This window comes from Kwoniella bestiolae, chromosome 1 (assembly GCF_000512585.2).
Source record: "Kwoniella bestiolae CBS 10118 chromosome 1, complete sequence".
In the NCBI taxonomy this organism is placed as follows: domain Eukaryota; kingdom Fungi; phylum Basidiomycota; class Tremellomycetes; order Tremellales; family Cryptococcaceae; genus Kwoniella; species Kwoniella bestiolae.
In genome coordinates, this window is record NC_089241.1 from 4,931,658 (window position 1) to 4,954,788 (window position 23,131).

A 23,131-nucleotide genomic window follows, 5' to 3' on the forward strand; every position below is an offset into this window, starting at 1 on the left:
GGAGAGATGGAGCGCTGGGCTTTGCAGACATTTCCCTTGAAGGTTTAGCGTCTGACTCAATCTATACTTTGTAACTTTGCCTTGAGCGTCTCGATTCTGAGCCCAATGAAGTGGAGAAGTAGTGTAAAGGGGAATAGGTATAATAGCGACTTACAACGGATACAATCGACAATTGCAGACCCAGCAGCAAAGACATGAACAGCGGCAGCTCACAATCCATCTTTGTGCAATACAGGTTGCGAAGATTGAGGGAAGAACGGTTTTCCGAACCTTCCAACCTAGATCAAAGGTAATACAAAGCGTTGCACATACTTCACACCACTGCCACAATCTGGGCTCTGGGCTTTATCGCAAAATCAAGTCTACAACCACGCATAACTGCTAATAGCCTCTTGGTCATGACAATGCTCGCAAAGGCCTATCCGCGACAGTAAACTATGGTGCACTGGGTGATGTCACACACAGGCGAGGCTCGGGCAAGACTCGAAATGTGACGCACAGCATGTATGTCCCCTTGATATCAGAGAACCACACTTTGGCTACAGAAGCAGATTCGATCAGTACCTGCGATTGGTAATCACAAATGTCGATCAACGCACTGGTTTCGATCACAGGTCAGTTGCATATATGCACATCATATAACTATATCTGAGCCAGCACATTGCGTTCGATGCATCCTCGACCATTCATGCACACAGACCATCCACCGATGCTTCTGCGAGATATCATCACCCGTATACGTCAGACCCCCGAAGGTCAAATCAGGCACTATAAACATATCTTTTGCTTTGTACGATCAAGCCGAAAAGAGGAGTGGTCATTTGCCAGATTTGCCTCTGGCGACCTCAGCCCAAGTGCGGTCTGCCCATGAAGAGAAGATATGTGAAATGATTAGCGAGAATATTGATTCTGAACAGGAATTTCCGTGGCTTACCGGGTTGAAGATGAGATCCACCAGCGTTTGTGGTTTCCCCGTCCTCAGCGCTTGAGGACTTTTCGTCCCCTTGATTGCATTCGAAGCCGAATGTGTCAGCTCTCGGCAAGTCATGAATGGCTCAGAGTAGCGGAAGACTCACCGGATGAATCTTCAAACGCAGAAGGAGGGTTCTCCCGAGCCTCCGCCTGCAGGGGCCCAGCCGCCGACACAAGCTCAGGGATGATAGCTTCGAAATCGGCCCAGGTGACCTTATCCCCGTAAGAGTTCTGCTTGTACTCCGCATAGGAGTCCTGAAATTTCCTGGTAGCACTAGGAAGATCCTCTTCGCCAGTGATCACGGTGTCCCTGACGAGATCAGACCCGCTAGCCGTTCTCGCAGTTTGACCCTTGTGATGGATAAGATGACCTGTATCCAGGTCAGCTAGCTCGCCGAGTTTCAGGAGATCCCAAGTTGCTTTGTCCAGAAACGTCATAGCCCCTGATCGCACGGATGGCACTTTGAATGTATCGTAGCGGTTGAGCGATTTGATCAAACGACTTCGCTCCTTTTGGATCGTCTTGATTGTAGACCTTTGAGCGCTGTCTATAATTGACTGTGCTTTGTTGGATAACACGGTGTTCTCGACATCTTTGCGCATTGATACCATCCACGTTAGCTTGCCGTCTTCCCCTTTGTCACCCGTAGCCTTGGGAGTTCAATTATACAGTCAAATTGGGCACTGGGTCTGTTGCGGGCATCGAGGTTCCCGCTAACAGAAAGCAAAGTTCGGAACCTCTCGACCTCTTTTGAGCGCCACTGGGAGTGGGTCCATTGTAGTTCTTCATGCTCGTCTTTGAGAATCGCAATGTCACGCAGGCATGGCGGTGCTTGCCCGAGATCAATTTGATACTCATGTGAGCTGACCAGATCCTCCATCTGCCTCAAGATATCTTTTTGACCGTCGGCATCATTGCTGGTTATTTGATACCTCCTTCTGTGCCCTTCTTTCACTTTGGGCAATTGCTCGGACCTCAAACTTGTATAAACGTGCTGCAGAGACTCAGCCCTACTCTTGAACAAAGCCGAATCTTCATCATTGAACCGGAGATCTCCATATCGACGTCTCGATCTGGCGATGGTGGAGCTGATCTCAGCGTTGGGAAGGCTATGCACCTTCTTCAGAGTATTTTGTAGCTTAGATACTTGCTTATCTGTAGCCCAGCTATATAACCCGGCGATAATAGACGCGGTTGGAACAATTTAGGGAAGCTTTTTGCAACTCTGATTTAAGGTGTTTCCCGCTTGGATCCCTCACTCGTCTGTCGAACACAGCTTGCTCGTCTAGGATTGTTTGTCGTATGGTTCGATGGGCGATTGCAGCTGCCAGTCTCTCGTCAGCCATATTCCCAGTGTGGATAAGCTCCTGTATTGCTTGTTTGCCTGAAGCCGTATTTGCCGAACTTAGGTCTATAGATTTGAGCAGCTTCTTTAGAGTGTGATCGAGATCTCTCGCAGTAGGGCCATCATTCAGGTTTTTACAACCCTCTTCCATAACCTTTAGTTGCCGTCTATAAGCCTGCACGTCCTCCTGCCGATATTCCGCTAAAAGTGTCACTGGCCGAGTGGATATATTATCATACCACTTGGTGGTGAATTGGTCGATCTCGTTAAGGGACAGTGATATGATACCATTTTCCGACGCTTCTGCGAGCCTTCGAAAGTCGTCTGAGGCCTTTTGGTTGACCGCATTGGCGCGAAGCTCAACCGCCTCACGGATGAGCTTCGCGGCGTTATCTACGTCTCCGGAATCCACCTCTTCGGTCGACGACATGATTGATATGAGTCTAAACCGGAGATAAAATTGAGTGCTCTGAATGAGATACAGAGGAATGAGGCTTTACTCTGAAGTGGCAAATGGCAAATAGTACGCAAATCACGCCGTTCTTATTGGCGAATTCCAGTCTTCTTCGCCCTCATGCCTTCGAATGGTCGGAAGGCCCTCTGCCAAAAGCAGTGCATCGCATCACAAAAGATATCTGAACCACCCCTTCTTCTGTCCAAAGACGGTGTACAGCTTTCCGCCGCTCTTTTCATGACAGAAGTGTCGAGGACAACCAGGGGCAGGTGGATGTCGTTCCAGGTGGACAACATCGTTTCAGCTAGTGGGTTCTGAATGCAGTCATGTATCCCTGAGTCATACCAGTCCTTTATTCGAAGACCTTCTGTCTTCTGGTGACGTGAGAATAGGTCCTTCTCCTTGAAAATTGTGAGTCTGCTCCAACGAGAAGAAGCAGTACAATTTCGTCTTTCTCCCTCGATGGAAATTCTCATCTCAATCCTTTCAGGTGCATAACAAAGTGGCTTGTCTCGATCACGTTCTTGTAAAGACGGGACAAAACTCTCTTTCTATGGGATTTAGTCCTCTTACCGTTGTCCTCTTTTTGTCGCCCCTCCCCCCAAGTGATGACCACCATTTGTAGTAGATCTACTTTTGCTGTCTTCGCAGCTGAAAATCAGCATCAGATCAACGGGTGTGCGGATACTCATGCGGCAGTTTTGTGTGTGAAAAGAGGATACATTCGCCTGAATCTACACCAATAATGCAGTGAGGGTATACAGGCAATTAAGGAGATATACTCGAACGAAGAGCGAGATCGTGATTCTTCTATTTTCATTTTGGGTTTCTGCGTAAAGGAAAAAACATGATCAGCATGACGTACAGCAGAGACATCAACATGTATGCACATCCAAAATGTCACAGAGGTGTGATTAATGTTCTATTTGGTTAAAAGGGAGAAGCAAACTCACAGATGTCATCAATATCAGCTTCCTCGAACTCGATACCCTCCTCTTCCTCCTCTGAACCAGCTTCGGCGTTCTCGACCAACGTGAAGTCTTTCAACTCTCCGTAGGTCTTCAAATTACGGGCCTCGTCGGCGGTATATTTGTGGATGACGTCTGCTCGGTCGTCTTGGAAGTCTCGGAGGGAGAGGAGGATGATGTCGCCTACTACGATCCATACCTGTGGGTTGTAGGGGAATGCGAAAGTTTATCATGGTGGTTGAGGTGTCGCAGGGAAAGCGAAAACGTATGATTGGGTTGGCAGATGAAGGATTGGGGAGGGGGAAAAGAAATATACATCATTAGCATTCACACCCGGTGGCAAATTAGCTGCAACGGGATATAGCAAGGATGGATGACATGACATCGTTCTCCCTCAAATGGGATGAAAGTTGATACGATGAGAAGGCATGACCCACCTTCTTCCTCATCTGTCCTCTGATCTGCGCCAACCTGGTTTCACCATCCAAACACTTAGCTTCTAGTCGACCGTTACCCAACATCTTGACTACCTGGGCGTATTCTACAATAATCGGCAATGAAGTCAGTATACATTCTGAAACAGACGGCAGCTATAGCTGAGCTTGGATTACGGTTGCAATTCTGGATGAACAGCAGCTTCGCAACGGTGTGAATCCTGTTCAGGTGTTGTGTTGGACTTGGAACCCACCTTGTCCATCTTCCTTGAAGATCAACTCTCGCTTGGCCTCGCCATCTTCCTTCTTTCCCCTTCGGTTGTTCTTACCACCCTGTTGACGAGACGGCATAAAGCATCATTTGAATTCAGTTCGATGATTTGAGGAAGGAGAGAAGGGTGATAGAGGTATGGTTGATCAGCTATCAATACATCTACATCGAGCTCTCCAGCTGAAATACAACATACCTTTCCCTTATTCTGTACGTCATTAACCAAAGATCAATTAGCATCTCTTCTTACTTTCGTGAGCATCCAGAGAAGACCCACCTTAGGCATTATGGATTAGTCTCTTAGGAAATGCTAGTATATCAAGTTCTCGAGATTGGTGTTTACGACTTGATCTGTGGTCTGCGAGTGGTATGTAGTTTATATATGTATGATCAGGATACGAATAACACCTTCTATCATTAAACGACGAGATGAAAGAAGGACAAAGAAAATCGAGTGAGCTAGAACGGAGCCGACACGAGTTTTTCGGTTGACCACGCCTATTTTCGCCACTCACTGTTCAGGACATGCCTAATTCAAAACGCCACCAAGTGACGCACGAGCTCGGATCCATCCATCCATCAATCATCAACCTCGTTTTACAGTATCAGTCCGATTTTTGATTTATTACTCTTTAGTATCTTGGTTCTTGGTATATCAATCAATCATATATAAACGAACGCTTAGTCACCTGCATCTCCCTTCCTTCCCCTTCTTCCCTCTCATTTCATCAACCTTTCAATCATTCCTCCCCTCGCCACCTCGTCGAGCTTCGAGAGCTAGTAGAGATCACTCAACTACCCTACCTAGAATGCGACCTCCACCTCGCTCAACCCGATCATCAAATTCACCTATCTCCCCTACAGCCGACTCTCGACCCAAACCTACTATCGCGGATGTGGCCATCGCTCCTCGACGACGAATGCGCGACGGCAGTACATCTTCACGAGGTCGATCATCAAGAGGTAATTCCGTAGCATCTTCTGCATCCAGTAGGGCAAGTTCTGCGAACCGAGCTACTACTGTTCCAGCCGGGAGTGGAAGTATTTTAGATAATATACGGACTGGAGGAAGGGGAAGGGGGAATATGGCTGATAACGCAGAAAGAAGACGGAGCTTGACTTCGACTGTTAGTGTGTTTAGTGAATCTGATGGGGGGAGTTATATGCCTTCGACAAATGGTCATTCAACTGCAAACTCAAGAGATAGTAGTTTATCACCACCTCCACCTGAAGCATCATCAACAACAACTCGTCAGCGTAGACCAGTCGCCAGCCATCAATCCATATTAGACGTTATGGACGAATACCAGAATCAGACGCAATCAGAAACTATCCCATCACTACCTATCGTCAATAACCCAAACACCCGATCTCGTAATGACACTTCATCTTCCTCTTCCTCCTCGTCATCTTCTGACTCGAATGGTGGAAGGCGATATACAGCCCACGAGAAGGGGAAGGGACGAGCCGTGGTTACCACCACCACTACTCCTATCGAAATTGAATCTTCCTCTGAAGAACCTGAAGAGCTGAAAAGAAAGAATTCAATCCAGTTCATCGATATACATCCGAAGAAGCGGAGGAGGAAGAGCGATGAGGATATGATAGATGAGTTGATCAGTAATAGCTCGGACGAGGGGGAGCAGGGAGTGGACGGGGAGGAAGAGGAGGTAGGGGAGGAAGATACCCTTGCTGGTGGTTATAGTAAGTGTGAACCATTTTATGCAATATTGTTTATGATGTATAAATTTGGTGGAGCGAAGTGTTGACAATATCGATGCTTCCTTATGTAGCTTGTCCAGTCTGTTTTTGTCCCCCTTCTCAGGCCGTAATGACACCTTGGTAAATATCCTCCTTCCACTATATCCTTCTTCTATCCCGATCGATGCTAATACCCAAAACAGCGGTCATATCCTCTGCGCCCAATGCCTCCATTCCTCCCTCCTAGCCGCAATCGGCCGTAACCCTAATCCATACCCCGATCTAACGTTAAACCGTCCTAACGGTAGACATCCCTCAAGAGGTCGGAACAACCATACACACAAACACCCAGAGAAGACAGTATCTTTCCACGGCAAGAATGGTGGACCTACCAAATGGACTAAAGATCTTTTGATGGATTTCTGGCTTTATCATCTGAATCAGGAATGTGAGAAATCGCTTGTGGAGAGTGAAGTGCCGAGAGTCGAGTGGGAGGGGATCAAGGCTGTGCAGATACCTAGTGCGGAGGAGGTCAAGGTGGAGCAGAAGTTGAGGGGGTTGTGGAGGGTTGAGGAGTCTTGGGTTGTTGAGGGGGAATGTCCTGTGAGTGAGGATCTGGTATTATATGTATGACTTCGCGTATGCTGAGTTGGTGTCTCCGCGATAGGTATGTCGAAATGCCCTACCTGGTGGATATGGACCGTACGGAACGGGTATAGGAGGGATCATACCACTCCAAGCTAAATTATCGAGCTCTGCCACCACCGGACCAAAGAGGAAAAGGGAGTAGGATATGACAATAAGATTGGCCCAAGCTTGGGGTTATGACCGGTTGATTATTATGCCAACTGGCTTCTATTTCCCGCCCAACTGCATATATATCCGCCATTGTATTGTTTTCTCTCATTAGCATATAGGATGTCACGTTTCGTGTTGTTATAAGTGTGTTCATAGATGTATGTGATTATGTGGTTCTATAGCGGTGCGGACATATCCGATGAGGTTGGATTCGGGATGGGTGAATCGATGAGATTTCGTGATCACTTTGGGATGAGAATAACAAATACTGTCTTCGTTCTCTCGTTGTGGTTCTTCCGATATCATCCTATATACGTCCACTCTTTCCTCATCTAGGCAGCAAGCAGGTGAAGCCGTGTTCATGTCCTTGTGTAGGATTATAACGCACATCTGTAAATACCCTTGGACATTCATTTCGCTATCGATTCTCTCACTATCTCTCTATCTATCGTACACAACAAACCTGAGCTTGATCAACATGACTATTCCCTCCAAATCATCAACGACAAGAATCGGTATAATAGGCACAGGAGCATCTGGGTTATCTCAAATCCAACAATTATTAGAGATATGGGATCAGCGGAGGGAGGATATCACCAAGGGGGGGTTGGAAGTGGTTGCGTTTGAAAGTAAAGATGATGTAGGTGGTGTGTGGTGAGCTCTTCTCCCTTCTTTCTCACACTATTTATCCAACCTATATAAGCAGGGGGAGATGGTCGACATGGCTAACGATTGTATCATCGTAGGCTGACAGACGATCAACCGAAAGCTAACATCCGGACTCACCTACCCTCGAGAGATGAGACGTACTCTTATCCTCCTGAGGGGAGTAATCCTTCGCCTATGTATCAAGGTCTCAGAACGAATTTACCTCATGTGCGTGTGATCTACTGCTTCCACTGCACGATCTTTCGATCAATAGAGCATCAGTGATGCATGAAAAGTATATGGCAATGTGTTGATATTCTTGTCACTTGGATAGGATTTAATGTCTTTCAGAGGATATCCTTTTCCTGAAGATACGCCGGTATTCCCAAAACAAGGTTGGTCATTCCCCCTTACTTCCCTACTAGTACGATAGGGGCGACTGATCTGTATCGATTATTCCTCGAGTATGCTGATTTGCCCGCTGAATAGAGCTCGTCCAGAAATACCTCCAATCCTACGCGGAGCATTACAACCTCCTCCCTCATATCCGCTTTTCCACCCGCGTCGAGCGGGTATACCTTAACCCCACGTCCGACGAGGGAAGTAAGAGATGGACGATAGAGAGCCATGATCTACTGAGAGACCAGAGGAAGACAGAGGAATATGATTACGTGGTAGTGGCAAATGGACATTATTCGGACGGTTGGATACCCCCTATCAAGGGCTTGAGGTGGGTTGTTTTTTGCTCATGATCACCTCGAGGATCTGTCCTCCCTACCATGTTTCTTCACTTCTTCTCTCTAGGCTGTAATCTATACCTTGATACTTCACTGCCCTCTATCACCTATACTAATGACATTATCGTTCATTTCGCAGCACCTTCCCAGGCAAGCTCATCCACTCTCGATTCTTCCACTGCGCCTCCTCCTACGCCGGCAAAACGGTCCTCGTAGTCGGTTCCTTCGCCTCAGGAGGAGACATCTCCCGTCTCCTAGCTTCTGAGAACATCGATAAATTCACTTCGGACGGCACACCCCTGAATGGATACAACAAAGAAGAATACATAAAGGTATATGTCTCTACCTCTGGATATACCCAATATTCAGCCACGGAAGGGCCTTGGGCTCAATATATCAAACATGTCCCACTAATCTCTCATCTCTCGTCTCCCACCTCTGCTCAGCCCAGGGGAGTAATACATTTGGAAGAGGATGAGGAGGGGGAGAAAGGGGAATTGGAGCACGTGGATGTTATTATCTTTGCTACGGGGTATAACTTTATGTTCCCCTTTTTCAAAAATACGGACAAACCTTGGAATACCACTAGACTTAGTGAAGGTGTGATCAAGGGAGAAGAGCGGGAGGGAGGAGAGGCGTGGGAAAAGGGTGGGTTGAAGGGACAGGGAGTGGATGGGCTGGATGAGACGTTGTTGTTTTTGAAAGGGGATAGGACGATAAGTTTTCCGACATTGTGTGAGGTTTTTTCGCTACGATCCTCCTCCAAGCCCTTGAGCACCGTCATCGACATGCTCCATAAGGATATATGGGTCATGTAGCGTCATCTGCCTTTGGCATCACGCTCTGCATCCGTCCTGTTTTTCCATCACCCTATTGGTGTACTATCGATTGCATCAGAACAGAAGCTGATGGACTTGCACAGCGTACCAAAACGTGCCCTTCCCCTTGGCTCAAGTCCAATCCCGCTTCACGGCCTACCTCTGGGCTGGTCTTTTAGATCTCCCAGAAAAGATACAACTCCCTCACAACCCTTCGAACCCTTATTCTTCTTCAGTGACCGAAACAAAAGATGGAAAAGCAGCCGATTCATTCAATACTTCCTCTTCTTCCCCTCCTGCAGGTACCCCCTCGACAAGAGCACCGGAACCGGAGGAAGCAAAAGAAGATAAAGGCTCAGTAGATCCTCCACAACCCTCCGTGGAACCTAAGAAACCCCGTAAAGTCCTACAGCGTATCAAGCATCTAGTTTTTGGTGCGCCGTATGAATGGACGTACTCTGAGTTCCTCATGGGATTCATGACGCGGTCCGATGAGAGGTATGGAAGGGAGACGGAGAATCATTGGAGGAGGGTTGAGGGGTGGAGGAGGGATCGTAGGGAGGATACGGGTTTGCGGAAGAGGATGTTGGGGTATTGATCTTACGTTGTTGATGAGGTATCACAGTGGATTGTTTTACGGTGCAAGATTGGGGGAGATGTACGGTAGATTGGTGGTTTGTTATTGGGGTGAATTCGGGTTGTATTCACGGTGGAATTTCAGGTTAACATAGATGAAGGTAGATATAGAATAGCATTAAGTTCAACAAGGATAATAATGCATTTATAATTAGTATAAAACTAGAACTACAACATCACATCAAATCAAGAAGTACCGGATGATCAATCCTCCCTATCCAGAAATGCAGCACCTTTATCATTCTCTATTTTCCGGGTGAAATTCGTGTACCACTGTTGGAAGACTGATAGTGGTATGGGCGTCTCGGGGCTACATGATGAGCGAGGTATCACATATTAGCTTTCCAGCCTACCTGCAGCGGGATAAGGTGGGTGTATGTTGGTGGGATTAGGAACTCACGTAAGTTTGATCTCGCCGCCGAAGGAATGCAGGTAATTGAACAGCTACAGCACACCATATGTATCAGCGAGAGTGAACTCCACAGTGATATCTGTCCTGTACATCTCTGGTCAGGATATGCAAAACCCAGAACTCACATTCTTCACAACCTTCTCAGCTACTTTCCCAACTTCCACCTTCTTCACCATCTCCCCTCCTTTTCCTGCACCTCCCCCTTCACTCTGCGCCGCTATCTGCGCAGCGATACTTTCCAGCTGTGGTATCGGAGCGATCTCTATACCCAGTTGAGCGGGTGGGGAAGGTTGGTTGATGGGCGCATTGGGGGGTAGATGGGGACGGAGGCGGTATATTGATGACGGCTTGGAGTTTGTTAGGCTGTGGATGGTGTCAGAACAACAGAAAATTCTTCGAAGATGTTGTGGTTTTATGGTGTGATCATATAGGAAGAGAAGAAGAGATTTTGATCTGATAGAGGTAGGATACAAGGGATAGGGTTGACTCACACTCCCAGTGGGATATACTCTTTACCTGGCCATGCGAAATGAACCGACGCGCCATACCCATCTGGAAACGGGACTACAACACCAGATTGGTTTCACATCAGCTAAGACCGCCTTGTAAAAGAGCGGACGAGGAGAAAGCTGAAGTGGTTATGACCTACCTGTACCTAGTAGGAATACCGTTAGATGGTTGATCTCGTATGGCTGTTCGAGAGGGAAGACAAAATGGGTATCGTCGCTGAGTCATTCTATGTGAGCATGACCCCTTCCGTGAAGACTTGAGATGAGTGAAGAGATGAAAGAGGGACCTACATCTGCTGTAAGTTGGTCTGACTGGATCGATATTAGCTTATGCCCCACTGATTGATTGGACTGGGAGCAGGACAGCCGGAACTCACACTAGTCGACCTGCTACTATCGCGCCGAACATGATGTCTTCCTTATGTATGTTATGACAGTGTATTATCTAGGTGTGAAGAGCGAGGAGGACGTTGGCAGTCAAGGTGTATAGTTGTATATCAGCTGAGAGTGAAAATATCTATTAGAATGGAACACGAGTTATACCTACGAAGAATATTGAAGAAAGTTGTAGATGCCCCTGGTGATAGGGTTGTCAACATTACGAGTACCCGGTTCAAAGTGGCACGTGCACAACGCGACTGTCTTTCTGCATCTGCTCGCATCCTTGATATTTCCATCGCAGTTTCAGATTGAGGTCTTCCGTTTTTCACTTGCATGCATGTTTCCCTGACGGTAAGAGAGGGAGATGTGTGCCTCGCCTCATCCCGACACAGACTGTTTCCATCTGAATCGAGTGTCTACAAATGTGTGGGTGGGGGGATGCCGCCAGAAGTACACAATCGAAACTAGTGGTCTTGATCTTGATTACACTTCTGGGGACCGAGCGTCATCAGACCAGCAGGACTAAACCATGCAAAGGATGAATATGATTGCGTCACGTGATACCAGTACAGTGGCATCGTCAACCAACGTCAGCTCAAGGGTGGGTCGACTACCAGTCCAGTCAACTAAGAGTCAACTACAGTACACTACAGTGCCACTTCACTCTCATCCCTCAACTATCCAGATGACTACTTCTGATACCACTCCCTCATTCTACTCAGCCCATCTCGGTATCATTCAATAATCTTGATCATGGCCACTCCAGCCACCGACAACAACATCAACAACATGCACAGCGACAACGACACCGACATCGGCACCGACAACAACACCAACAACATCAACAACATCTACATCATGAAACTATCAGAACCGCCGCTGGTACACTAATCCCAGAAGAAATCGTCCATCAAATCCTCTCCTACCTTGCAAGAGATCACGACACTCCCACACTAGCAAATCTGCAAACAGTGTCCGAGGACATGTACCGTCTAGTCACTCCGACCCTGTACCGACATATTCATCTCACAGAGTACTCTTTCCAAAAGCTGTTCCAAAACTTCTTCTTCCGCGATACCCTACTCGACCAGCTCCCATTACTCTTTCAAACGGATTTAGCATCTTCCAGCGAGAGGACAGACGGACATATCATTCACCCGACTCCGGATCCTAAACTTCCTATGATGGAAGAATCCGACAGAACATTTTATACACCAAACGAATCACCCTCGACCTTCAAGAGGAACATCATCCCTCAACCACATATCGAGATATCTCAGCTTACGCAAGGCTGTTCAGAAGATGGACCGGTAAACGATTATTCCCTCACGTCGTAGGAGTCTGCTACATACTCTCTCCCAACCATAATCCCCAATCTCACATGTTGGACCTGATGAAATGGCTGTGCAAACCAGAACATGTGTGTATGAGATTCGGGTAGACTGTTCCTGACGATGGGTTCAAAGAATGGGAATCGGACTGGAAGAAAGATCAATTTGATAACAAAGTCCGCAGAAAATATTGCCAATCATCATTCTGATGGAACTTGATAAAGAAGCCGAAAGGGTAGTGTACCATGGGATCGATGTTAACCTGATTGGCCTTGACCACCGTCTCACCAGAAGAAACGTGGTACATCCTGTCGAATGTCCCTGCAGACGGTTATACCTTGCCAACCTCTCGAAGAATATCGTCTCAACAATGTAGATACAGGTATACAACCTTGTGTCATCCGCATTGCGGGATCTATTACCATCGCGATCCTCACACCCAACTCCTCCGAATGATCGAACTCATGGGCCACGGTTCAGAATTGGTGTTCATTCAGGGATCAAATCAAATCGATGAAAGAAGATGATCTCATAAATCTTCAGAGACAAGTTCAATCAGGTAATTGAACAGAGGGAACCTTTTCACGTACAATCCAAAGAGTTACTGGATCGCGCTAGGCAGGTCAAGTGGTACATAGGTAAGGAAGCGGAAGAACAACCAGTATGTCAAGCTTGTGGAGGTGAGTCTGCGTTCCCATTACTTCAGAGTAGAAGACTATCAAGGTTGATATACTTTTTTCGCAATGCAGACCCGGTCTGATGACTAGAAAATAGACAGTATCTCCCTCTGTCTACTCCAGAAAAAATAGGTGACTTGTGCTCTCCTACAACGGAAAACGCAATAACGCTTCAGACTTTCACTTTACCATACCTCGTCATTCGATTTCTTCAGGTATATACATATACATATCATCTTTCATTCACATTCTCGTGGGCAGTATACCTTCTACATTCACATTATCTGCAGACTTCATCCGTCTCTCAATCTTCATATTCACATCCTCTCGAAACCGCTTTATGTCCGTTTTCATCATTGATCCTTCATGCTGACCTTGGACGATCCTCAGTCGCCTCATCATGTCAGGGCAATCGAATATCGAGTGTTACAACCTCCAGGTTGACATATGTAGCAGATCGTCCTCATCGGCCTCCGGATCGTCTCTAAATGGTCTGGTGCGACCACACAATGCCTGCGAGTGTGGGTCTTTTGCCAGAGTTGGTTTGGTGAATTTTGATTCTTTATACCGAAAATCCGTATCATCACCTCGCTGTCCCAGATAAAAACTAAGGTTGACTGTATCTCACACAAAACACAACAGAGTACATACTGCATGCATGATATCATCTTACACTCGGTCATTGCTTTATCATATTTTACATATCCAGGCACCAACGATAAGACACTATTTAACCCTGACCGGAAATCCCAGATAACATATCATCCACTTGATATGTAATCTCTGTATCTGAACCGTCATCAGCGTACAGTACATCTCACCGCTCGGTATACTGTTCGGACAAGGACAAGGACAAGGACAGTCACATCAGACGTCTATGGAAGTAGCTCGACACCCAAAGATGGATCGCGATACTCTAGTGCAGACGAGACGATTGCGCTCGGATCATTGTCCGAAGGATGTTTCCGCTCGAGGGAACATGATGATATAATACGCATCAAACACAAACAAGTTGATTTGGTTGAACGGTCATCTACACTTTTACACGTACCCGTTCATGATGTGACATTGTCAAAGAACATCCAAGATTATTCTTACCTCTCTGATATATTCTCATGCTCCATTCTTTAATCAATAGTACAAGTTGCTTAAACTTCTTTGCATTGGCCAACTCACATTATCAAAAGGAGCTGCCAAATGTCGTTCGCCGTTATAAGATGTCGATTTTACACCCTGTTCGGCAAAGCTGGCCCATCAGATTGTGTCATCGGGACTAAGCGACTCATGGAAGCTGACGATTCGGAGAAGATTGTTCTGTATGAGATGGAGAAGAGGGGAGGTACGGCGCCGGACGGTATGGTGTTAGCAGATTGGCAAACGTACTTATCGGTGAGTGATCCGCTCTTGCTCTTTCTTGATAATAATGCTTGTGGAGCAGAGATCAGAACCTTGTATACTAATGGCACTTCAGTATGTGACCACGATCAACGATACGCCTTACACTGTCACCACGATAGCCAATCTCCCCCTTACATGTGAGTAGGACTGCCTTACTATTGGAGAATGGATGGATATTGTACTGAAGTGTGATCCCTCTGACCAGACTATGGACCGTCGATACCGCTTGGTGATGGCTGGACCTATGGTGGGCTCGAATCACCCACCGGGACAGATAACCTGGCTCCACCAATGACAGAATCCCATACACCAACAACTCAGACCGAAGACATACCTTCTATCACCAGTACTGCTCAAACACTCCAGTCTACCGCTTCCAGCGCCACTTCCAGCTCCTTAATACCATCCTCTTCCACTGCCTCATCATCCTCACAAACGTCCGCCATTCCTTCCACTTTAACGCTCCCTCCCTCGTCCAGTCACTCAACGACCTCCCCTTCCTCGACCGCCTTCATGCCCGATACGCTCAACAACCCTCCGTCCGATCCCACCCAGCCGCCTAACCCTTCACCTTCATCCGCAGACGAGGGAAGAAATCTGCTCGGTCCACTACTAGGCGCACTGATCCCTCTGGTGCTAGCAATCCTGGCAATCCTCATTTTCTTCGGCATATACCACCGAAACCGACATTCTCGCGATTCGAGATACTTTGGCCTATTCTCCAAATCCAAATGGTCTGCCCTTCCCTCTGGTCCGTCTCAGACCGGTGGAAAAGGAAAGTCCCGAGAGATTGGTGAAGATGATCCCGCCATTGGAGGAATCAAATCACCAAATGAGAAATCAGCCTTATTACCCGGATGGACAGCTCAACACCATCGACGAAACTCCCAGCAAGATCTCGATCAGGTAGATGATGAGCTTAGAGAGCTGGCCAGGAGAAATGAAAGTTTACTACAGAGACTAAATCTGGGAATGGGATGGCTGAAGACTACTCCCACGCCCTCGAACTCTTCTGGATCGTCTGGTGGATTTGGTAGTGTTAGGAAGGCTAGTGGCAATACATTAGAGAAGGGAGGGGGTAAACGAATATTCTCTCCTGCGACTTTGGCTTCAGCTACTGCAGCGTTAGCTACCAGCGGTCTGGGCAATAAGAGGAACAAGAGGAATACGAATTTAACAGTATCTACAGAAGGGTACGAAAGGGTATTGGAAGATGATCAGCTGTTCTTCTCTGTACCTCAGCGAGAGGATAGTTCGAACTACTCAAGAACGGGGAGTGCTACTGGCTCACCACCCATCTCCCAAGATCCCTCAGGAAGTGGGATGAGGTTATCTCCCCCTGCGGAAATCAGAGGGATGGGATCTCAGACTTTCAGTGTGGGGATACCTATCACTCCTGGGACGGAGGCGAATGATCTGTCCATGGAGTTGGGTGATGGGAATAGACGAGCTAGGTGGTCTGAAGATGGTGAGAGGATTAGGTTCCCTGCTCCGCCTGTCACGGGGGTGGGATTGGGGCTGTACGATGATGGGACTTTTGGGAGACCGCCTCGGTTGAGTGAAGGGAATGAAGGTGTGGCTGGGAGGAGGGAGAGCTATCTGAGTGCTGAGACAGAGTAAGTTCATCATAGCTTTCACTAGAGATACCTTCCGACACCGCTTTGCGGCTGGGATATTTGGTCGATTCGTGATGCAATGGAGAGTGATATGGCTGATTCAAAATCGATCATTTCAGATACTACTCCGCCCCATCACACAACTCCTCTCCTCAAGCTGCATCAAAAAGTACCGGCATACCCATACCCCGCGACACAGAGGACTATCGACACGTATCAGTCTCAGCATTCGGCTCGCACCCTTCAACCCCGACTCGTCCCGGCAGGTTCTCACAGCACGACTCATCGCAATCGCATAGGGACTTAAGCCCAGTAAGACTCGTATCTCCCATTGCATCGCCATCGAAAACACCGAAAGCACAAGCAAGACCTACATCGGGGATAGGAAGTACTTTCCATTCCATTCGAAATCTGTTCTCTTCTACACCTACGCCTTCTCCTGGGGTGATCGGCGTTGCTGAAGGAAGTAGCAAGGACAAACGAAGGAGTTATGTGGGACAGCCGCTTGTGGATGATAGGTTGAAGAAGGTTAGTAGGAGCATGGGGGAGTTTGGTGAACCGTTGAAACAAGGTGCTTTGGTTGTAAGTGCTATTCGAGAATTTCTTCACAAAACCCAGAAAACACCAAAGCGTGAAAGACGGATGTGTAGCATACAGTGTTCAATGAAATGGATCGAGCTATTAATGCGGAAATGTACGGGCTTAGCTGACCATCATTCACAGGCTCCAACTATAATGCAGCCCCGTCCATCCCACTCCTCCGAACAAGCTTCCATCCACCTTTCTATCCCGTCTCAGCACGCTTCTCACTCATCTCACTCCACCTCGGGATCATCATCCAACGACGCGACAGAAGCATCCCACGAGCCAGTAGTAAGAGGTAAAAGAAGTAAAGGGATGTTAATCCGCGCATCGAAGATTGGCGAGTTATCGAGACCACAACCATTACCTATCCAGGTGGCTGGCGGAAGCTCGCAGGCCCCAGGTGGAATAAGGGAGCATCAGACTAGGGAGTGGGAAGGAAATATAGATGAGTTTATGGGTGAGGGGGAGGAGCTGCCGCCATTAACCCCTGGGTGGGAGGGGGAGAGAGATAAAGGGATGAGATGGTTGGGGAGGTGGTCTAGTCCGTAGAGAGACTGCTCGAGGGAGATGATGGAGATAATGTGGTTGTGGATTGAAGATGGACTTTGATTGACATACATGTATATAGTAGTACCTGTTTACTCGTGCTATACAGTATATCATAACAGTTTTTGTTTACATAATTCCTACGATTGCATTTCCTGTCCATGATACAATTGCCAACGTTTTAATCCCTTCTCGAAGATCACCCAGGAGAGATCGTCTTTGTTGTTGATTAGAGTTGGAGGAAGAAAGAAGAAAGGAAAAGATTGAAATTTCAAGATTTAGGCGATTAGATTACTCTATTCGGGGACATTAAACCTGTTCTGTAATGATTCGTGACATCTTGCTATCATCATGTATATACAATACCCAGCCATGCTACCATTTTCCATTTATACTGCTCCGTACATCGACAATGGTGTACCGGACCATCGTCATCCGAAGTAGACCCATGCGAGATCAGACGGGCACTAAGATTTCACCTTCGTATCAGTTCCATACCTGACATAATTCAGAAAAAGGAGCACTTACTACCACCGACTTGGCAGGGAGGTTCCTTTTCAGCTTCCTCACCATAAACCCATTCTACCTCTTCGATCCATTTCTGACTCGCTTCGATATCGTATTTCTGGGTATGCATATTGCCGTAAAACCTGATCTTCGCCATGAAATCCTTGACATCGTCGATCATCTCCGCGATGGCTGCTTTTTGCGTTTCAGGCTCGAGTTTATCTTCGCGGATGATAAGACGGCCTGAACTAAGTCGATCCTTCACATCAACTGCGTTTGCAATCGCGCCGGCGAGAAGAGGCTGCTTGATATTGTCGACAAGGGTACCGAGGTCAAGGTCGAAAGGTTTGTGGTATGACAATCGAAATATCGCACGTGGTGTACAGTGGGACCATGGGAAGAAGCTCGCCGCATGATGTAAGACGAAGTTTACAGGATGATCGGCAAAAGTGAATGACAGTATGAGATCTTGCAGGAATCTCATTTCTTCCTTCCCGGTTTCTTCGGGTAAGATGGGTGCATCATCAGTCCATCTAAGACATACGTTGTCCAGAGAGCTTGATCTAGCTATCCACTGAGCAATCGCAATGATCAACGGACTGGTCTTCCTTTTTATCGAAAATTCCACCGATTTGACATTTGTAAGTGGTGAGGAAGCGATACCATCACAATCTGCGTCATCTTGCTCCTCCTCGCAAACAATATCGTTCCCTCCGTTATATCTGTCAGATTGGATCAATATGATTTTGACGGTATGGCGGAGGTTGTAGTACAATGGAGTAAATTCAGTTGACTCGAGGGTCGGGGAGGCATTGGTCACAGCATCCGGTCCAGCGGAAGGAGTCGAGGTCACGGTGAGCAATAGTCGAGCGAGCTTGAATTGGTTAATGATGAGTTCCTTGTAAATGAAGGGAGTGCTGAGTTTATGGAAATATTTGGAGGTTTGTTGGAATGATGCGAGGGTGGCGAGCTGATGTGACTTTTGGAGATGATCGAGTGTGTCTTGCAAGACTTCGAGGGGAAGGTCGGAGAAGGTTTTGATAGGTGACATGCTGAGCGAGGCTGGAGATTTTCGACAGGGTGATAGTTGAGCACTGATAATGTGAATGAAGAGGAGATGAAGGAAAAGGAAAAGAGGAAGAAAGACAGATTACATCGTGGTTATTATCTGTTATCTATCGTGGGGGGTTCACTGATTCACTTCGAACTTCGCACAGACCTCTATTCCTCTCTCCACAGGATGTCCCAATCATCAATCTACAAACCTTGGAATTGAGGATCAAGCCAAGGTCAACTGAATCTTTCCTCAGAACTATCGAGTTTCTGGGGGAGATCTGTACCCCACAACGACTATGTGTGACGTTCCAGGATAATAATTTCAGAACCATACCAATGATTGATCAAGAAGCGAATTGGGCTTGAATGATCGGATCGATGTGCAACCATTCTACGGAAGTTACCATACATAACGCCATGGGTACTTTCCCACTCTACCGTCGAGATTTTACCTATAAAAGGCTGAAGATATCTTACGGATGTGATCTCAAGAGTGATTGGTGGTTTCTCCATGATCTGAGGAGGAGTACGTTTGCAGTTGGAAGATCATCTAGCCGGGACCAGAACGGGATAATATCAGTGATTCTACCCTACGTTTCGTCAGATTCATATGATCGGGTAATTGCAGGATATATACTGGAACTTAAAGGGTGGATTGACGCATCTAACGCTTCAGTACAGAGGTAGGCTGACTGTGATGGCGATTGATCAATCGATAGCATGTAAGTTGGACTCGTGACCGAGTTGAAGGGTGTTGGCATCGTTGGATAATGTAAGGTGAATGATGGGCGTTAAGGAATGCAATCTGATCCAACAAGTTTCGAGAAACTGATTAAAGATGTGTCGGTGGGTACAGTCAGGCTATAAAAGCTTTTGGAACAAAGAAGGAGCTTAGATAGCGCATTCCTTTCTCCTTGCGCCTCGAGGATGTCGATGATGTATAGTGTGCGTTGGAAGGAGCAGCGTGCGAGGATGTCATGTTGAGGTTGAGGTGTATGATGGCATGATGTTGATGCGTAAGACTGTTGAGCTTGATCTCGTCAGCTCATATTTCTTCAATGAGGATAGGACTCCCGCTCACGAGCAGAGTGATCTGGTGTGTTATACAATCTTATCAGTATCGCTACCACGCGTGATATTGTGTTGAAAGCTGGCTGATAAAGAGTGAGTTGCAGTGACCTTGAAAACAAGGAGAAGGAAACAAGTAACAAAAGAGAAGATATCATTACAAATGAAGTAGATCGTCGTCATACGATATCCAGTCGACCATAAAACCTGTCAACCCATCCGGCGCACAGATCGTCAGGTACCAAGGTTCGGATGATAAGCATGATTCATCGCAGCAAAACACCGAAATCATTCTCACTGCATCTTGCTATACTGGCTCTAATATAGTTATTCATCGTCAATAAAGGATGACAATAGGAAGACTTAGGTACCATGGTAAACTCACCTCCACAGGATTCGCATCTACCATGTCCTTCAATCCATCTGATTCCCTCTATGAACAATCTAGCATTCTCAATAGCGTCTTGCGTCCAGCCTGCCTCATCGGGCACCAACTCATCTATAATATCCAGTGCAATCCCTCTGATCTCACGAAGCTCCTCGATCGTATGAATCCCACCAGTATAGACCGACCATTGTCCCTGCCATCTGTCTTTGTTAGATCTAGGGCCAGCTACCAACCATCTGGCGATCTCTTCCCTGTTATACCGCTCACAACTTCTCTCCGGATGATCTTCCTCATCGCAGTTCTCCTCGCATGATATTCTAACATACGAAATTCCAACTCTACAGTCAGAATATGACCGAGGGATCCATGATGGCATTGCTGAATGGACGAAGATACTTTGCGCGTGGGGATCGAAAGTATCCAGAGAAGCGAATGAAGAGTCGCTATACAAGAACGGATGGGTATATCGGAAGCACACCTTTCTTGGAGACGATAATGTCCATAGGAGCATCCAAATCTCACCCAGTTCCAAGTGTCGGTCCGGCGAGCCTACGCAAGAGATGGTATCCAACGATGGGAAGAGGTATTGGCCGGTAAAATTGCGATAGTGGGATAAGAGGGAACCCAGCTGTCGAATTGACCAGGAGAGTTCAGACGGTTCGTCTGCATCGTATTTCAAAGTAATTCTTCGGACGTATGAAAGGTTGATCTTATATCTCAGTGGCGAAGAATGATGTATAGAAGACTCTGAACCTAGGTCTAAGACCTCTTTGATATCATGGTCGGGAATGAGGGAATGACCGTATCGTACTGATCTGAAGAGCGCGTATCCTTCCCCTTTGGCCCATGTCAAAGCTTGACCCAATAGGAGATCTATACATCTTTCATCTAGAGTTAGGTGTCGATATAGATATGGTGTGACGATGGTGTATCGGGATCTGGAGCATTGCTGTAGATTGGCGACAGTCAAGATGTCGGATTGGGCTCGTAATATGGCCAGGACATATAAAAATGTATCTCGTGTCAGAGGCGTATCAGTAGAAGTTGATGGAGAATAGCATGACTGAACCATTGATGGTATTTTGCAGTAAGCATCTATCAAGTCTCAGAAGGAGGTTACAAGACACAGATGTCGCTTTGATGATAAATTAGAAAATCCGTTGTATCATAGTGCGCAAGTGCATCATTCTCGTACTACAACGTTACCAATCGCGTTGGTGGAGGCTGTGGCGTTTCGATTCAGTAAGTGGCGGAGAGCTGTACTGGAAGGGCTAGCACCTTTGTCCTCACCACTATTGCTTGAGAGGGGGGGTCGTTTAGAGTGTACTTGGGCAGAGTCACCTGCATCTCTCGCCTGCTCCTAAAGAGCAAAGGCGCAAGGGGAAACGCGTGACACTCCGTACAACGTCGGGGTCGTCACTAGAAGCAGGTGTGACCAGAGAGAGCAGAGCTCAAGCAGACCACTCACGCCAGATGCACGAAGGCAATATAACCTTCGGGTTCTACAGAGAGTCTACGAGGGGGTATCGCACCATGCGCAGGTTCACTTCTTCTAAGGCAAGGCGTACGGTAAGCCTACACCGCTCTGGAGAGAATGTGTTAGCCTCAGGCCAGTACCTATTGTTGAAAAACAAGCGAAGCGACAAGGATGAGGGATGAGGAAGAGTAGAAGTGAGAGGGATAGATAGGCAGTTATATATACCGTCCTACAATTCCCTCAATCACCATGACGTGCCATCAAAGAACGAAGATCGGAAAGCGCACCTGGATCCGGTGGAAGGTCGACTCTACCTCTGACCCCATCGATTCCATGCCAGGGCCGTGATAGGGTCTAGTCTATTTCTGATGTTTCTTGTTCCCTTCAAATGATCGTCATTGTTCCCTTCGTGATACTGGGTGTGGGTGGTTGAACGGAGGAGTACTGTATAGAGTTCGGTCACGTCCCGATAGCCTCGATCGTATACATCCCTCAGCTGACGCAGCATGCTTCGTATACGATGTCATCAGGAGTTGTTCCTCGAGGCATCGACCTGAAACAGAGAAGGCGACTCGTGGAGCAGGGGGTTCGAAGCATTGTGAAAGTCTAGAACATCGACTACCAAGATCATGCAGTGTATATCCTTTGTGGTCCTTCTCGTGCTCAGGAAGCCTATGACGACAGATACGCAAGCTGCAATAATTCGAGAAAACCTATAAATTCACCCATTTCTCTTGCGGGAAGCGCTGTGCTCTCAAATTACATCACGGTCTGAGCTCATTCCACACGTACTGTTTAGTACATCAATTACTCCCATTTCATATCGCTCTCATCTAGTCCATAGGCAGCAAACATGGGAATCGGTCCAAAGGATTCGAAGCTCGCTGTCGCCCTAACTTTCACCAACAAATCTACACAGGAGTCTGAGGGAACTTTTGTGGTTCCTCTATTTGGTAGGAATAGAGATCTACTTGGATTTGACGTCTGGCCAATTGAAACAGAAATCCAAGGCTTTTGGACTTCTATCACGGCGAACACTGCAGATGACCCATGAGCCGACCATATCACTATCTTTGGGAATGATACCAAAGACCTCTTAAACTACAGTATCAAGACCGAGTGGGGATATATCAAACCTGGTTCATCTTTGGCCAATGAAATTGCCGATGGCAATTTTAATAATGGTATGGAGCATGTCACCGAGCCTAAATTTGACAGTGCTGAGACTTCGTCGGAATCGGAAAACGAGGTCAGCTCCAGCTCGGAAAGCGCAGGAGAAGAGGACTCCGGGGGAGAAGAGGCAGTTGGCCTCACCTCAGGGGGAGAAGGAAGCTGCCGCCAGCTCGTACAGTTCCTACATGGGATCTCTGACTCTGCACCAGTCTATACCGTCAGCT

The 23,131-nt window shown here is 47.1% G+C and overlaps 9 protein-coding genes across 9 annotated transcripts; 3 read left to right on the forward strand and 6 right to left on the reverse strand.

Annotated features, from left to right (window-relative positions):
- Positions 1-817: 817 nt before the first annotated feature.
- Positions 818-1,410, reverse strand: I302_101866 (uncharacterized protein; the record flags this gene model as incomplete). Its single annotated transcript, XM_019187246.2, has 3 exons — positions 818-861; positions 935-1,003; positions 1,077-1,410. 3 exons carry the CDS (start codon positions 1,408-1,410, stop codon positions 818-820), a joined length of 447 nt encoding a protein of 148 aa, XP_019050124.2.
- Positions 1,411-1,589: 179 nt separating this feature from the next.
- Positions 1,590-2,748, reverse strand: I302_101867 (uncharacterized protein; the record flags this gene model as incomplete). The annotated part of the gene is made up of 2 exons (XM_019187247.1): positions 1,590-2,093; positions 2,233-2,748. 2 exons carry the CDS (start codon positions 2,746-2,748, stop codon positions 1,590-1,592), a joined length of 1,020 nt encoding a protein of 339 aa, XP_019050125.1.
- A 954-nt stretch (positions 2,749-3,702) lies between these two features.
- I302_101868 (translation initiation factor eIF-1A) lies at positions 3,703-4,525 on the reverse strand (the record flags this gene model as incomplete). Its single annotated transcript, XM_019187248.1, has 3 exons — positions 3,703-3,939; positions 4,178-4,281; positions 4,429-4,525. The coding sequence occupies 3 exons, from the start codon at positions 4,523-4,525 to the stop codon at positions 3,703-3,705; spliced, it is 438 nt and encodes a 145-aa protein (XP_019050126.1).
- Positions 4,526-5,254: 729 nt separating this feature from the next.
- I302_101869 (uncharacterized protein) lies at positions 5,255-6,936 on the forward strand (the record flags this gene model as incomplete). Its single annotated transcript, XM_065869375.1, has 4 exons — positions 5,255-6,149; positions 6,239-6,287; positions 6,350-6,749; positions 6,814-6,936. 4 exons carry the CDS (start codon positions 5,255-5,257, stop codon positions 6,934-6,936), a joined length of 1,467 nt encoding a protein of 488 aa, XP_065725447.1.
- Positions 6,937-7,422: 486 nt separating this feature from the next.
- Positions 7,423-9,745, forward strand: I302_101870 (uncharacterized protein; the record flags this gene model as incomplete). The annotated part of the gene is made up of 6 exons (XM_019187250.1): positions 7,423-7,598; positions 7,691-7,820; positions 7,927-7,987; positions 8,082-8,322; positions 8,469-9,064; positions 9,252-9,745. The coding sequence occupies 6 exons, from the start codon at positions 7,423-7,425 to the stop codon at positions 9,743-9,745; spliced, it is 1,698 nt and encodes a 565-aa protein (XP_019050128.1).
- Positions 9,746-9,987: 242 nt separating this feature from the next.
- Positions 9,988-11,113, reverse strand: I302_101871 (uncharacterized protein; the record flags this gene model as incomplete). The annotated part of the gene is made up of 7 exons (XM_019187251.1): positions 9,988-10,093; positions 10,184-10,227; positions 10,321-10,558; positions 10,687-10,759; positions 10,845-10,921; positions 10,996-11,016; positions 11,082-11,113. 7 exons carry the CDS (start codon positions 11,111-11,113, stop codon positions 9,988-9,990), a joined length of 591 nt encoding a protein of 196 aa, XP_019050129.1.
- A 3,177-nt stretch (positions 11,114-14,290) lies between these two features.
- I302_101872 (uncharacterized protein) lies at positions 14,291-17,241 on the forward strand (the record flags this gene model as incomplete). Its single annotated transcript, XM_019187252.1, has 5 exons — positions 14,291-14,482; positions 14,565-14,628; positions 14,697-16,107; positions 16,227-16,689; positions 16,831-17,241. 5 exons carry the CDS (start codon positions 14,291-14,293, stop codon positions 17,239-17,241), a joined length of 2,541 nt encoding a protein of 846 aa, XP_019050130.1.
- A 505-nt stretch (positions 17,242-17,746) lies between these two features.
- Positions 17,747-18,796, reverse strand: I302_101873 (uncharacterized protein; the record flags this gene model as incomplete). The annotated part of the gene is made up of 1 exon (XM_019187253.1): positions 17,747-18,796. One exon carries the CDS (start codon positions 18,794-18,796, stop codon positions 17,747-17,749), a length of 1,050 nt encoding a protein of 349 aa, XP_019050131.1.
- A 1,339-nt stretch (positions 18,797-20,135) lies between these two features.
- On the reverse strand, positions 20,136-21,329 carry I302_101874 (uncharacterized protein; the record flags this gene model as incomplete). Its single annotated transcript, XM_065869376.1, has 1 exon — positions 20,136-21,329. The coding sequence occupies one exon, from the start codon at positions 21,327-21,329 to the stop codon at positions 20,136-20,138; it is 1,194 nt and encodes a 397-aa protein (XP_065725448.1).
- Positions 21,330-23,131: the final 1,802 nt, after the last annotated feature.